The sequence below is a fragment of the Entelurus aequoreus genome, linkage group LG06 (genome assembly GCF_033978785.1).
Source record: "Entelurus aequoreus isolate RoL-2023_Sb linkage group LG06, RoL_Eaeq_v1.1, whole genome shotgun sequence".
NCBI lineage: Eukaryota > Metazoa > Chordata > Actinopteri > Syngnathiformes > Syngnathidae > Entelurus > Entelurus aequoreus.
Window position 1 is genome coordinate 5367713 of NC_084736.1, and position 12731 is coordinate 5380443.

The 12731-nt window shown below is 40.1% G+C and overlaps 1 protein-coding gene across 4 annotated transcripts in view; it reads right to left on the reverse strand.

Annotated features, from left to right (window-relative positions):
• Positions 1 to 12731, reverse strand: part of myo15aa (myosin XVAa) — a 126790-nt gene that overhangs the window by 16092 nt on the left and 97967 nt on the right. For all 4 annotated transcript variants that reach the window (XM_062049883.1, XM_062049880.1, XM_062049882.1 and 1 more), the window contains 10 exons: positions 12283 to 12485; positions 12037 to 12161; positions 11905 to 11953; positions 8838 to 8910; positions 7116 to 7189; positions 6870 to 6952; positions 6660 to 6790; positions 1568 to 1662; positions 1410 to 1487; positions 1209 to 1305 (listed from right to left, as the gene is read on the reverse strand). In XM_062049883.1, coding sequence (XP_061905867.1) covers positions 1209 to 1305; positions 1410 to 1487; positions 1568 to 1662; positions 6660 to 6790; positions 6870 to 6952; positions 7116 to 7189; positions 8838 to 8910; positions 11905 to 11953; positions 12037 to 12161; positions 12283 to 12485 — 1008 coding nt within the window. The remainder of the gene's footprint in view (positions 1 to 1208; positions 1306 to 1409; positions 1488 to 1567; positions 1663 to 6659; positions 6791 to 6869; positions 6953 to 7115; positions 7190 to 8837; positions 8911 to 11904; positions 11954 to 12036; positions 12162 to 12282; positions 12486 to 12731) is intronic.

Genomic DNA, 12731 nt, shown 5'->3' on the forward strand with positions numbered 1-12731 from the left:
ATTTAGAGGTTTTTTTACAGCATATTACTGTAAGTTTGAAAAAAAAAAAAAAGACCAATGTTTGCTTTTTTACAGTAAAATTCTGTCGACTGAGCGGTCAGGTTTTTTTTTTAAATCCACGGTTGATAATTTCATGGTACCACATTTTATTATGGTAAACAACTGGCAGCTGAGTTGCCAAAATAAAATGAAACAGAGCTACTGTATTTCTACTTACAGTAATATGTTGTAAAAATAATAATAATAATTAAAAAAAAAAAACACCATATATTTTACAGTAAAAGTCTGGCAACTTGTTTTCTGTAAAAAACAGTGGTAAAATCCGCAGATTTTTTTTACTCTTTATGTATGAAATAAAAAAATATACACTACCGTTCAAAAGTTTGGGGTCACCCAAACAATTTTGTGGAATAGCCTTCATTTCTAAGAACAAGAATAGACTGTCGAGTTTCAGATGAAAGTTCTCTTTTTCTGGCCATTTTGAGCGTTTAATTGACCCCACAAATGTGATGCTCCAGAAACTCAATCTGCTCAAAGGAAGGTCAGTTTTGTAGCTTCTGTAACGAGCTAAACTGTTTTCAGATGTGTGAACATGATTGCACAAGGGTTTTCTAATCATCAATTAGCCTTCAGAGCCAATGAGCAAACACATTGTACCATTAGAACACTGGAGTGATAGTTGCTGGAAATGGGCCTCTATACACCTATGTAGATATTGCACCAAAAACCAGACATTTGCAGCTAGAATAGTCATTTACCACATTAGCAATGTATAGAGTGTATTTCTTTCAAGTTAAGACTAGTTTAAAGTTATCTTCATTGAAAAGTACAGTGCTTTTCCTTCAAAAATAAGGACATTTCAATGTGACCCCAAACTTTTGAACGGTAGTGTATATATTTAATTCATAAGCAAATTCATTACTTATTTACTGTTACAAGAGGCCCTCTAATGGCAGCCATGACTGCGGTGTGGCCCTCAATGAAAACAAGTTTGACACTCCTGGTCTAGTGGGACAGGCCAAAGTTAAGTGGGAGAAAATGCAGTCCTTTAGAAACTATTTAATGTTTCTCTGCGGCCTGGTAGCAAATGCGTCGCGGACTGGTACCGGTCCCCGGACCGGTGGTTGGGGACCACTGTTCTACTTGACCCAGCCCCTGTACCATGGAACATAACATCATTTCAGAACTTAAGAGTAAAACCTGAGTACCTTTGTGTGTGACCAAAAATATGGCATATTCATCCAAGGCTTCCACTCTGTGTAGGTCCATTTCATAGCAGAGCTCCTCAATAGCATCCAAAGCGACCTAAAGTGCAGAAATAAATATGGCCTGAATGAATGTTTTCCTCCGTGCGGACCTAAAACTGTCCGAGATGGTTCATTTGCATTTCATTTTCTGAGTGAGCTTACAGAGCATGTCTTGATTTTCAAGTGCCTTTCTATGCCGCCTGGCAACAGGAAGAGCTGTCTTTTAGAGCTCCGCCCAGCCTGTGCGTACAATCAGAAGGCTCTCACATGTAGTTTGGCGTGTACAACAATAGTAGAGAATAACCGCAAAGGAGACTGACCATCATGGCTTTCAGTTCCATGGTGTTGGGATACCGTACACGTCCTCCGTATTGAAATGTTTTCCTCAGATTCTGTTCACATGCCTTGGCGATACCTGTCAATGGAGAAGACTGACACTCACTGGATGGATGCATGAAAGGTTAGGTGATGTCAATGGAGAAGACTGACAATCACTGGATGGATGCATGAAAGGTTAGGTGATGTCAATGGAGAAGACTGACAATCACTCGATGGATGCATGAAAGGTTAGGTGATGTCAATGGAGAAGACTGACACTCACTGGATGGATGCATGAAAGGTTAGCTGATGTCAATGGAGAAGACTGACAATCACTGGATGGATGCATGAAAGGTTAGGTGATGTCAATGGAGAAGACTGACAATCACTGGATGGATGCATGAAAGGTTAGCTGATGTCAATGGAGAAGACTGACAATCACTGGATGGATGCATGAAAGGTTAGGTGATGTCAATGGAGAAGACTGACAATCACTGGATGGATGCATGAAAGGTTAGGTGATGTCAATGGAGAAGACTGACAATCACTGGATGGATGCATGAAAGGTTAGGCGATGTCAATGGAGAAGACTGACACTCACTGGATGGATGCATGAAAGGTTAGGCGATGTCAATGGAGAAGACTGACAATCACTGGATGGATGCATGAAAGGTTAGGTGATGTCAATGGAGAAGACTGACACTCACTGGATGGATGCATGAAAGGTTAGGTGATGTCAATGGAGAAGACTGACAATCACTGGATGGATGCATGAAAGGTTAGGTGATGTCAATGGAGAAGACTGACACTCACTGGATGGATGCATGAAAGGTTAGGTGATGTCAATGGAGAAGACTGACAATCACTGGATGGATGCATGAAAGGTTAGGTGATGTCAATGGAGAAGACTGACAATCACTGGATGGATGCATGAAAGGTTAGGTGATGTCAATGGAGAAGACTGACAATCACTGGATGGATGCATGAAAGGTTAGGTGATGTCAATGGAGAAGACTGACAATCACTGGACGGATGCATGAAAGGTTAGGTGATGTCAATGGAGAAGACTGACAATCACTGGATGGATGCATGAAAGGTTAGGTGATGTCAATGGAGAAGACTGACAATCACTGGATGGATGCATGAAAGGTTAGGTGATGTCAATGGAGAAGACTGACAATCACTCGATGGATGCATGAAAGGTTAGGTGATGTCAATGGAGAAGACTGACACTCACTGGATGGATGCATGAAAGGTTAGCTGATGTCAATGGAGAAGACTGACAATCACTGGATGGATGCATGAAAGGTTAGGTGATGTCAATGGAGAAGACTGACAATCACTGGATGGATGCATGAAAGGTTAGCTGATGTCAATGGAGAAGACTGACAATCACTGGATGGATGCATGAAAGGTTAGGTGATGTCAATGGAGAAGACTGACAATCACTGGATGGATGCATGAAAGGTTAGGTGATGTCAATGGAGAAGACTGACAATCACTGGATGGATGCATGAAAGGTTAGGCGATGTCAATGGAGAAGACTGACACTCACTGGATGGATGCATGAAAGGTTAGGCGATGTCAATGGAGAAGACTGACAATCACTGGATGGATGCATGAAAGGTTAGGTGATGTCAATGGAGAAGACTGACACTCACTGGATGGATGCATGAAAGGTTAGGTGATGTCAATGGAGAAGACTGACAATCACTGGATGGATGCATGAAAGGTTAGGTGATGTCAATGGAGAAGACTGACACTCACTGGATGGATGCATGAAAGGTTAGGTGATGTCAATGGAGAAGACTGACAATCACTGGATGGATGCATGAAAGGTTAGGTGATGTCAATGGAGAAGACTGACAATCACTGGATGGATGCATGAAAGGTTAGGTGATGTCAATGGAGAAGACTGACAATCACTGGATGGATGCATGAAAGGTTAGGTGATGTCAATGGAGAAGACTGACAATCACTGGATGGATGCATGAAAGGTTAGGCGATGTCAATGGAGAAGACTGACACTCACTGGATGGATGCATGAAAGGTTAGGCGATGTCAATGGAGAAGACTGACAATCACTGGATGGATGCATGAAAGGTTAGGTGATGTCAATGGAGAAGACTGACAATCACTGGATGGATGCATGAAAGGTTAGGTGATGTCAATGGAGAAGACTGACAATCACTGGATGGATGCATGAAAGGTTAGGTGATGTCAATGGAGAAGACTGACAATCACTGGATGGATGCATGAAAGGTTAGGTGATGTCAATGGAGAAGACTGACACTCACTGGATGGATGCATGAAAGGTTAGGTGATGTCAATGGAGAAGACTGACAATCACTGGATGGATGCATGAAAGGTTAGGTGATGTCAATGGAGAAGACTGACAATCACTGGATGGATGCATGAAAGGTTAGGTGATTGTTGTTGGATAAATCCATTGATGGCTGGGTTTTGGATGGATGAAGAATGGGTGTGTGGTCATTTTTTGGATTGATGGTGAATGACTGGAAGGATGCTTGGATATCGCATAATGATAGGTGAATAAATAAAGTTAATCTGCAAAGTATTCACAGCGCTTCACATTTCCCACATCCTGTTATGTTACAGCCTTACTCCAAAATAGAATGAATTCATTTGTGTCCTTAATATTCTACAGACAATGAATGCCCCATAATGACAATGTGAAAAGTTTTATTTCTAGTTTTGAAAATCTATTAAAAATAGAAAAATACAAAAAATACATGTACATAAGTATTCACAACCTTTGCACAATATTTGGTTGATGCACCTTTGGCAGTACGAGGATGACAGGTGAAAAACAATAACATATACCCCCATTATTTATTTATTATTTACTTTTTAAATTATATCTCAATTCTGTACAGTGTTGCTGGAATTTTAATTTTCCTGAGGGAACTCTCCTGAAAAAATCAATAAAGTACTATCTATCTATCTATCTATCTATCAACTAAGTATTGAGCAAATGCAGTGAATACTTGTGTGCATGTGATTTTCAAATTTTCTTTTTTTTTTTTAACTACATTTGCAACCTTTGTCATGTTTTGTTTAGTTTTATATTGGTTGCCATGGGTGCTGATTATTGCCACCTGCTTCTGATTAGTGGTTGTGACGCTCACCTGCTCCTGGTCACTAACCAGAGAGCTATTTATTCCTGCCTCGCACCATACCATTTTTTTCTTTTTTTCAATTTGTCGCACTTTTATTATTTCATTATTTTTATCTTGCAATTTAAATTTGTATTCAAACCCTTTTACCATATTGCTTTTGCACTATCTTGTTTAGTTCTTTCATTGTTTATGTTCTTTGTTTGTTTTTTTTTTTGTTTTTTTTTTTGCTCTATGCTTTTTAAAGGCCTACTGAAATGATTTTTTTTTATTTAAACGGGGATAGCAGATCTATTCTATGTGTCATACTTGATCATTTCCCGATATTGCCATATTTTTGCTGAAAGGATTTAGTATAGAACAACGATAAAGATCGCAACTTTTGGTATCTGACAAAAAAAAGCCTTGCCCCTACCGGAAGTAGCGTGACGTAGTCAGCTGAGCATTTTCGCAAAGTTCCCTATTGTTTACAGTGATGTCGGCCAGAAGTAAGAGCTATTCGGACCGAGAAAGCGACGATTTCCCCATTAATTTGAGCGAGGATGAAAGATTTGTGGATGAGGAACGTTAGAGTGCAGTTCAAGACATATCTTTTTTCGCTCTGACCGTAACTTAGGTACAAGCTGGCTCATTGGATTCCACACTCTCTCCTTTTTCTATTGTGGATCACGGATTTGTATTTTAAACCACCTCGGATACTATATCCTCTTGAAAATGAGAGTCGAGAACGCGAAATGGACATTCACAGTGACTTTTATCTCCACGACAATACATCGGTGAAACACTTTAGCTACGAGCTAACGTGATAGCATCGTGCTTTAACTGCATATAGAAACAAAAAAAATAAACCCCTGACTGGAAGGATAGATAGAAAATCAACAATACTATTAAACCGTGGACATGTAAATACACGGTTAATGCTTTCCAGGCTGGCGAAGGTTAACAATGCTGTGCTAACGACGCCATTGAAGCTAACTTAACAACCGGACCTCACAGAGCTATGCTAAAAACATTAGCTCTCCACCTACGCCAGCCAGCCCTCATCTGCTCATCAACACCCGTGCTCACCTGCGTTCCAGCGATCGACGGTGCGACGAAGGACTTCACCCGATCACAGATGCGGTTGGCGGCCCGGAGACGTAGGAAGTCAAGGTGAGGTCGCCGGCTAGCGCGTCTGCTCTCCAACAAAGTCCTCCGGTTGTGTTGCTGTAGTCCGCTGCTAATACACGATCCCACCTACAACTTTCTTCTTTGCAGTCTTCATTGTTCATTAAACAAATTGCAAAAGATTCACCAACACAGATGTCCAGAATACTGTGGAATTATGAAACGAAAACAGAGCTTTTTGTATAGGATTCTACGGGGTGCCAATACTTCCGTTTAACTGACTACGTCACGCGCATACGTCATCATACCGAGACGTTTCAGCCGGATATTTCCCGGGAAATTTAAAATGTCACTTTATAAGTTAACCCGGCCGTATTGGCATGTGTTGCAATGTTAAGATTTCATCATTGATATATAAACTATCAGACTGCGTGGTCGCTAGTAGTGGCTTTCAGTAGGCCTTTAAAGCACTTTGGTCCAATTTAAAAATGGTTGTAAACGTGCTATATATATAAAGTTGCCTTGCCTTGCCTGCCTGGCAGTCTTGTTCAAACACGCAACATTTGGATGTGTATTTATTTTTTTAAGAGTTTAGAATTACTAGTTTCTTGCTCCGTTGTTGGCTAGTCTTTTGCTCAGCTCTGCTGTACCTTACCCTGCCATCCGCACGTGTTCCTTTTTTCGTATCTTTTGCCTTGTGATTTGAATACACCACCCTTCTTACCTGCACACTGCTTCCGGACGTCCTTCTGCATCTTGAAGAAACGACCGTCGCAAAATCATGCGACCCCGACGTGACGTGCGGTATTGTGTGTATAATTTAAGGACAACAATGAATTGAGTGTCATACCTTGGTACTGCAGGCCAATGCCAACAGAAGCATCATGAAGAAAGCTGAAGAGGAATGACTTCATCACATGTGAACAGCGATGGAAAGCAGTCAGGATGTACATGAGCCTCCATCCTCTCTGGCAGCTTTCTCTACACAATTCAACACAACCACGCAATAACACAACGTTGCACAATCATGACGATCAATCAATAGATGTGTCATGATTACGTTTTGCTGCTGTTGTTGGCGGTGACTTGCTTCATCACTTGGCAGTAAGTTTCATCCTTCATCAGGCCATGATCAGCACTCAACTGCAATGACCACACGTGAGACACCATATGAGACAAGGTGACAGGAAAATGTCCACGAGTGCAGCTGGGATAGGCTCCAGCCCCCTCGCAACCCCCAAGATCGACAAGCGGTAGACGATGGAGATGGACAGAAAAATGTATGTTTGTGTTTGTCTGTACGTACTTTGAGGATGACAGTGATCAGGTCCTGTTCAGTCTGACCTTTCAATGGCAGGTCTCCCATGAACTTCATGATGGCTGTCAGGAAAAAGAAGTCAATATTGAATACAAGATATTAGTTCCTTTTCATGTTGATTCAGCATATCTGACCTTTTTAAACAATTTTAAGCAAGTTCCATATGAATGCATGGTTGAAGAAAAATTATGATCTACTAAAGGTTTGTGTGTATTAAAACACGTGCAAACAAAAATGATCTACTAAGCTCATACACAGAGGATTGTGTCTCTTAAATGAGTCGAATAAAGAGCGCAAGGATTGTGTCTCTTAAATTATTATTTTTTTTATAAATATAGAAGACATGTTAATAATATACCGTTTTTCTGCTGTTTCCAAATCAGCCCATTGCCCATAAGTCATATATATATATATATATATATATATATATATATATATATATATATATATATATATATATATATATATATATATATATATATATATATATATACACGGTATATGTGTGTGTGTATATACTGTATATACGGTATATATATACATATTTATATATACATATATACAGTATATACATATACACACATATATGTAAATATACACATATATACATATATACACACATAAATATATATATATATATATATATATATATATGTATATATGTGTATGTATATGTATATATATATATATGTGTGTGTATATATATATATACAGTATATGTTATATATATATATATATATAATGATAAATAATATATATATATATATATATATATATATATATATATATATATATATATATATATATATATATACAGTATATACATACATATACATGAATAAATAAATAAAATCTCCTTTTCACCCCGGTGGGGTGGTATATGTGTCATCTTCAAGCTTGGGTCCTCTACCAGAGGCCTGGGAGTTTGAGGGTTCTGCGCAGTATCTTTGCTGTTCTTAAGACTGCGCTCTTCTGGACTGAGGCTTCAGACGTTGTTCCTGGCATCTGTTGGAGCCACTATCCCAGTTTGGGGGTTACTGTTTCGAGCGCCCCCACTACCACGGGGACCACGCTGGCCTTGACCTTCCACATCAATTCCAGCTGCTCTTTCAACCCCTGGTACTTCTCAAGTTTCTCATGTTCCTTCTTCCTGATGTTGGCGTCAGCTGGGATTGCCACATCTATCATTTCTGCTCTTTGTCCACCACCACTATGTCTGGTTGGTTAGCCAGAAGCTGTTTGTCAGTCTGGAAGCTTAGTTGTTCTCAGCCACCTTCTGTGGTATATATATATATAAAAACTAACACATCTATATCTTTCTTGCAATATGCATTTTCTTGCGTCTGGAACATTCCAGCGCTTCAAAGAGTGCAGAATAGTGGGTTCTGTCGAAGATGGAACTGCAGTACAGCTTCTACAATGCCTAGAAAAAGTTGTACATGTATAGTTGTATGCTGCATGTTTTAATACATAGCGAAACGCCGCAAGTGTGAGCATGAATGATGAAAGCATCTGTGCTGAAAGCTGCGTATTACACGCAAAATCCTTCATTAAATACAGCGCTCTGCAACACTTTTGCACTTGTTGTCAATTGTAAATACAGTCTTGGTAGATCACCCGCAACATGCTCACTAATAGTACTCTCAACGTTATAGTTTGCACACTCTATTGACCACTTCTTATACGCCATGTACTAGTTGATAGTCTCACCTGATGAGATGTCAGCAGCCACTCTATTCATTCCACTGTCTGAGAACTCGATCAGAGACTCCTGCAGTGGAGCCTGGGAAGACAGGAAGAAGGGCAATTCCTTTTAAATTGCACATACAGTCGTGGTCAAAAGTGTACATACACTTGTAAAGAACATCATGTCATGGCTGTCTTGAGTTTCCAATCATTTCTACAACTCTTATTTTTTTGTGATGTAGTGATTGGAGCACATACTTGTTGGTCACAAAAAACATTCATGAAGTTTGGTTCTTTTACAAGTTTATTATGGCTCTACTGAAAATATGAGGGTCAAAAGTATACATACAGCAATGTTAATATTTGCTTACATGTCCCTTGGCAAGTTTACCTGCAATAATACTGCAATTTTTGACCACTCCTCTTGACAAAGTTGCTGCAGTTCAGCTAAATTTGTTGGTTTTCTGACATGGACTTGTTTCTTCAGCATTGTCCACACGGGTCTTATCTTTGTCCATGTGGTGTCAGATGAAACAAAAATGTAGCTGTTTGGCCACAATACCCAGCAATATGTTTGGAGGAGAAAAGGTGAGGCCTTTAATCCGAGGAACACCATACCTACCGTCAAGCATGGTGGTGGTAGTATTATGCTCTGGGCCTGTTTTGCTGCCAATGGAACTGCTGCTTTACAGAGAGTAAATGGGACAATGAAAAAGGAGGATTACCTCCAAATTCTTCAGGACAAGCTAAAATCATCAGGTTGGGTCTTGGGCGCAGTTGGGTGTTCCGACCTACTCAGTGGCCTAGTGGTTAGAGTGTCTGCCCTAAGAAGGGTAGGTTGTGAGTTCAAACCCCGGCCGAGTCATACCAAAGACTTTAAAAACGGGAGCCATTACCTCCCTGCTTGGCACTCAGCATCAAGGGTTGGAAGTGGGGGTTAAATCACCAAAAATGATTCCCGGGCGCGGCACCGCTGCTGCCCACTGCTCCCCTCACCTCCCAGGGGGTGAACAAGGGGATGGACAAATTTCACCACACCTAGTGTGTGTGTGACTATCATTGGTACTTTAACTTTTACTTAACAGGACAATGACCCCAAACACACGTCAAAAGTGGTAAAGGAATGGCTAAATCAGGCTAGAATGAAGGTTTTAGAATGGCCTTCCCAAAGTCCTGACTTTTTAAAAAATTTTTATTATATCAACATAAAAAAACACAAGATACACTTACAACCAGTGCACCACCCAAAACACCTCCCTCCCCCATCCACACTCATTCACCGAAAAAAGGGACTGTCTCTTTCCATTTTTAAACTTCTGGTTCCTACAATATAGAACAATACAGTCCTTGAAGCACACATGATTGTGTGTGCTGCTGGCCCACTAACATTTTCATTAATTACTATTTTTTATGTAATTGTTGTTATATTGTTTTACTTTCTTTTTTATTCAAAAAAACGTTTTTCTATTTACCGTAATTTCCGGACTATAAGCCGCTACTTTTTCCCCTCGTTCTGGTCCCTGCGGCTTATACAAGGGTGCGGCTTATTTACGGCCTGTTCTTCTCCGACACCGACGAAGAGGATTTCGGTGGTTTTAGTACGCAGGAGGAAGACGATGACACAATGATTAAAGACTGACTTTTCATATACCGGTAGGCTGGTTATTTTGATAACTTACAGGCGAGCACTTTGTATTACTTTGCCCCGTTGTATTATTTGTACTCTGCACGAATGCTGTTCGCCATGTCAAAGATGTGAAAGTTTGATTGAATGATTGAAAGATTTATTGTTAATAAATGGGACGCTTTGCATTCCCAAACAGTCATCTCTGTCCCGACAATCCCCTCCGTGGTAGCAGGAACCCCTACATACTACGCTAATTACACATCAAAACCCTGCGGCTTATAGTCGGGTGCGGCTTATATATGGAGCAATCTGTCTTTTCCCCTAAATTTAGCTGGTGCGGCTTATAGTCAGGTGCGGCTTATAGTCCGGAAATTGCGGTATTTATCTTTTTTTTTTTTTTTTTAAAGGACCTTATCTTCACCAGACCAGGTTGTCAATAAAATGAGATTGTTTAAAGGATTCTTAAAACAAGGTCAAGTCCAGATGATGTCCAGGTCGGGCTCAGCAACACACACCTTATTGCAGGTAAACTTGCCAGGGGACATGTAAGTAGGGATGTCCGATAATGGCTTTTTGCCGATATCCGATATTCCGATATTGTCCAACTCTTTAATTACCGATACCGATATCAACCGATACCGATATCAACCGATATATGCAGTCGTGGAATTAACACATTATTATGCCTAATTTGGACAACCATGTATGGTGAAGATAAGGTACTTTTTAAAAAAATAAAATAAAATAAGATAACTAAATTAAAAACATTTCCTTGAATAAAAAAGAAAGTAAAACAATATAAAAACAGTTACATAGAAACCAGTAATTAATGAAAATGAGTAAAATTAACTGTTAAAGGTTAGTACTATTAGTGGACCAGCAGCACGCACAATCATGTGTGCTTACGGACTGTATCCCTTGCAGACTGTATTGATATATATTGATATATAATGTAGGAACCAGAATATTGATAACAGAAAGAAATGGGGGGAGGGAGGTTTTTTTGGGTTGGTGCACTAATTGTAAGTGTATCTTGTGTTTTTTATGTTGATTTAATAAAAAAACAAAAAAAACAAACAAAAAAAAACGATACAGATAATTAAAAAAAACCGATACCGATAATTTCTGATATTACATTTTAACGCTTTTATCGGCCGATAATATCGGCAGGCCGATATTATCGGACATCCCTACATGTAAGCAAATATTAACATTGCTGTATGTATACTTTTGACCCTCACATTTTCAGTAGAGCCATAATAAATTTTTGTGAGCAACAAGTATGTGCTCCAATCACTACATCACAACAAAATAAGAGTTGTAGAAATGATTGGAAACTCAAGACAGCCATGACACGATGTTCTTTACAAGTCTATGTACACTTTTGACCACGACTGTATGTCCTTGGTGGTATTAATTGAATGATATCAGTGAGCAGACTATTTATCCAAACTACAGTCCTACCTTGGAGAATTGGATCATATCAGCAGGCTCCCTACACTCCCTCCCATTCCTGGTTTTAGGATCAAATACAAGCTGGTATAAATTTGTGTAAGTGCAAATATATGTTTTGGTTTGTACACGAGTTGTACCTACTTCTTCTTCCTCTGTGCCTCTCTGAAGTATCTCTTGGCAAACTCAATGATGTGATACTGGCTGCCACACTGAGACAGATCCTCCAGTTCTTCACCCGGATTGTCCACGTACAAGTCCTTCACTACCTGGTAACGTCAATCAAATATTCTGAGATGCAGGTGTGCCTGACAATAAGGTCAGTAGGTGTAATACTACAGTAGAAAAAAAAAAGTACTATGTCGTATTATATTGTTTTCCAGTCTCTACCTCTGTGGAGCGGTCAAGCTCCTGGGCGGCGACCGACGAGCCCATCGCTACGGCAACAGCGGCCGAGGCAGCGACTCGTCCCTGTCTGTCACGAGGCTCCGTCCTCTCGGTTGGCAAACGCAGGAAGTCAGGAGCGGCCACAGGTCGGACATATTCACTGGTAAACACGCCAGACGTACCGTACACCGCCCCAAACCGCCAGCCTGTACACACACACACACACACACACACACACACACACACACACACACACACACACACACACACACACACACACACACACACACACACACACACACACACACACACACACACACACACACACACACACACACACAGATACATTTACATCACGTCTTCAAAAACCCATCAATTAAGTGAAGCACTTTTTAAGTGACTTTTTCCTATTTGAAATTGTATCTGTTAATCTTTTAACCTTTGCTGTAAAA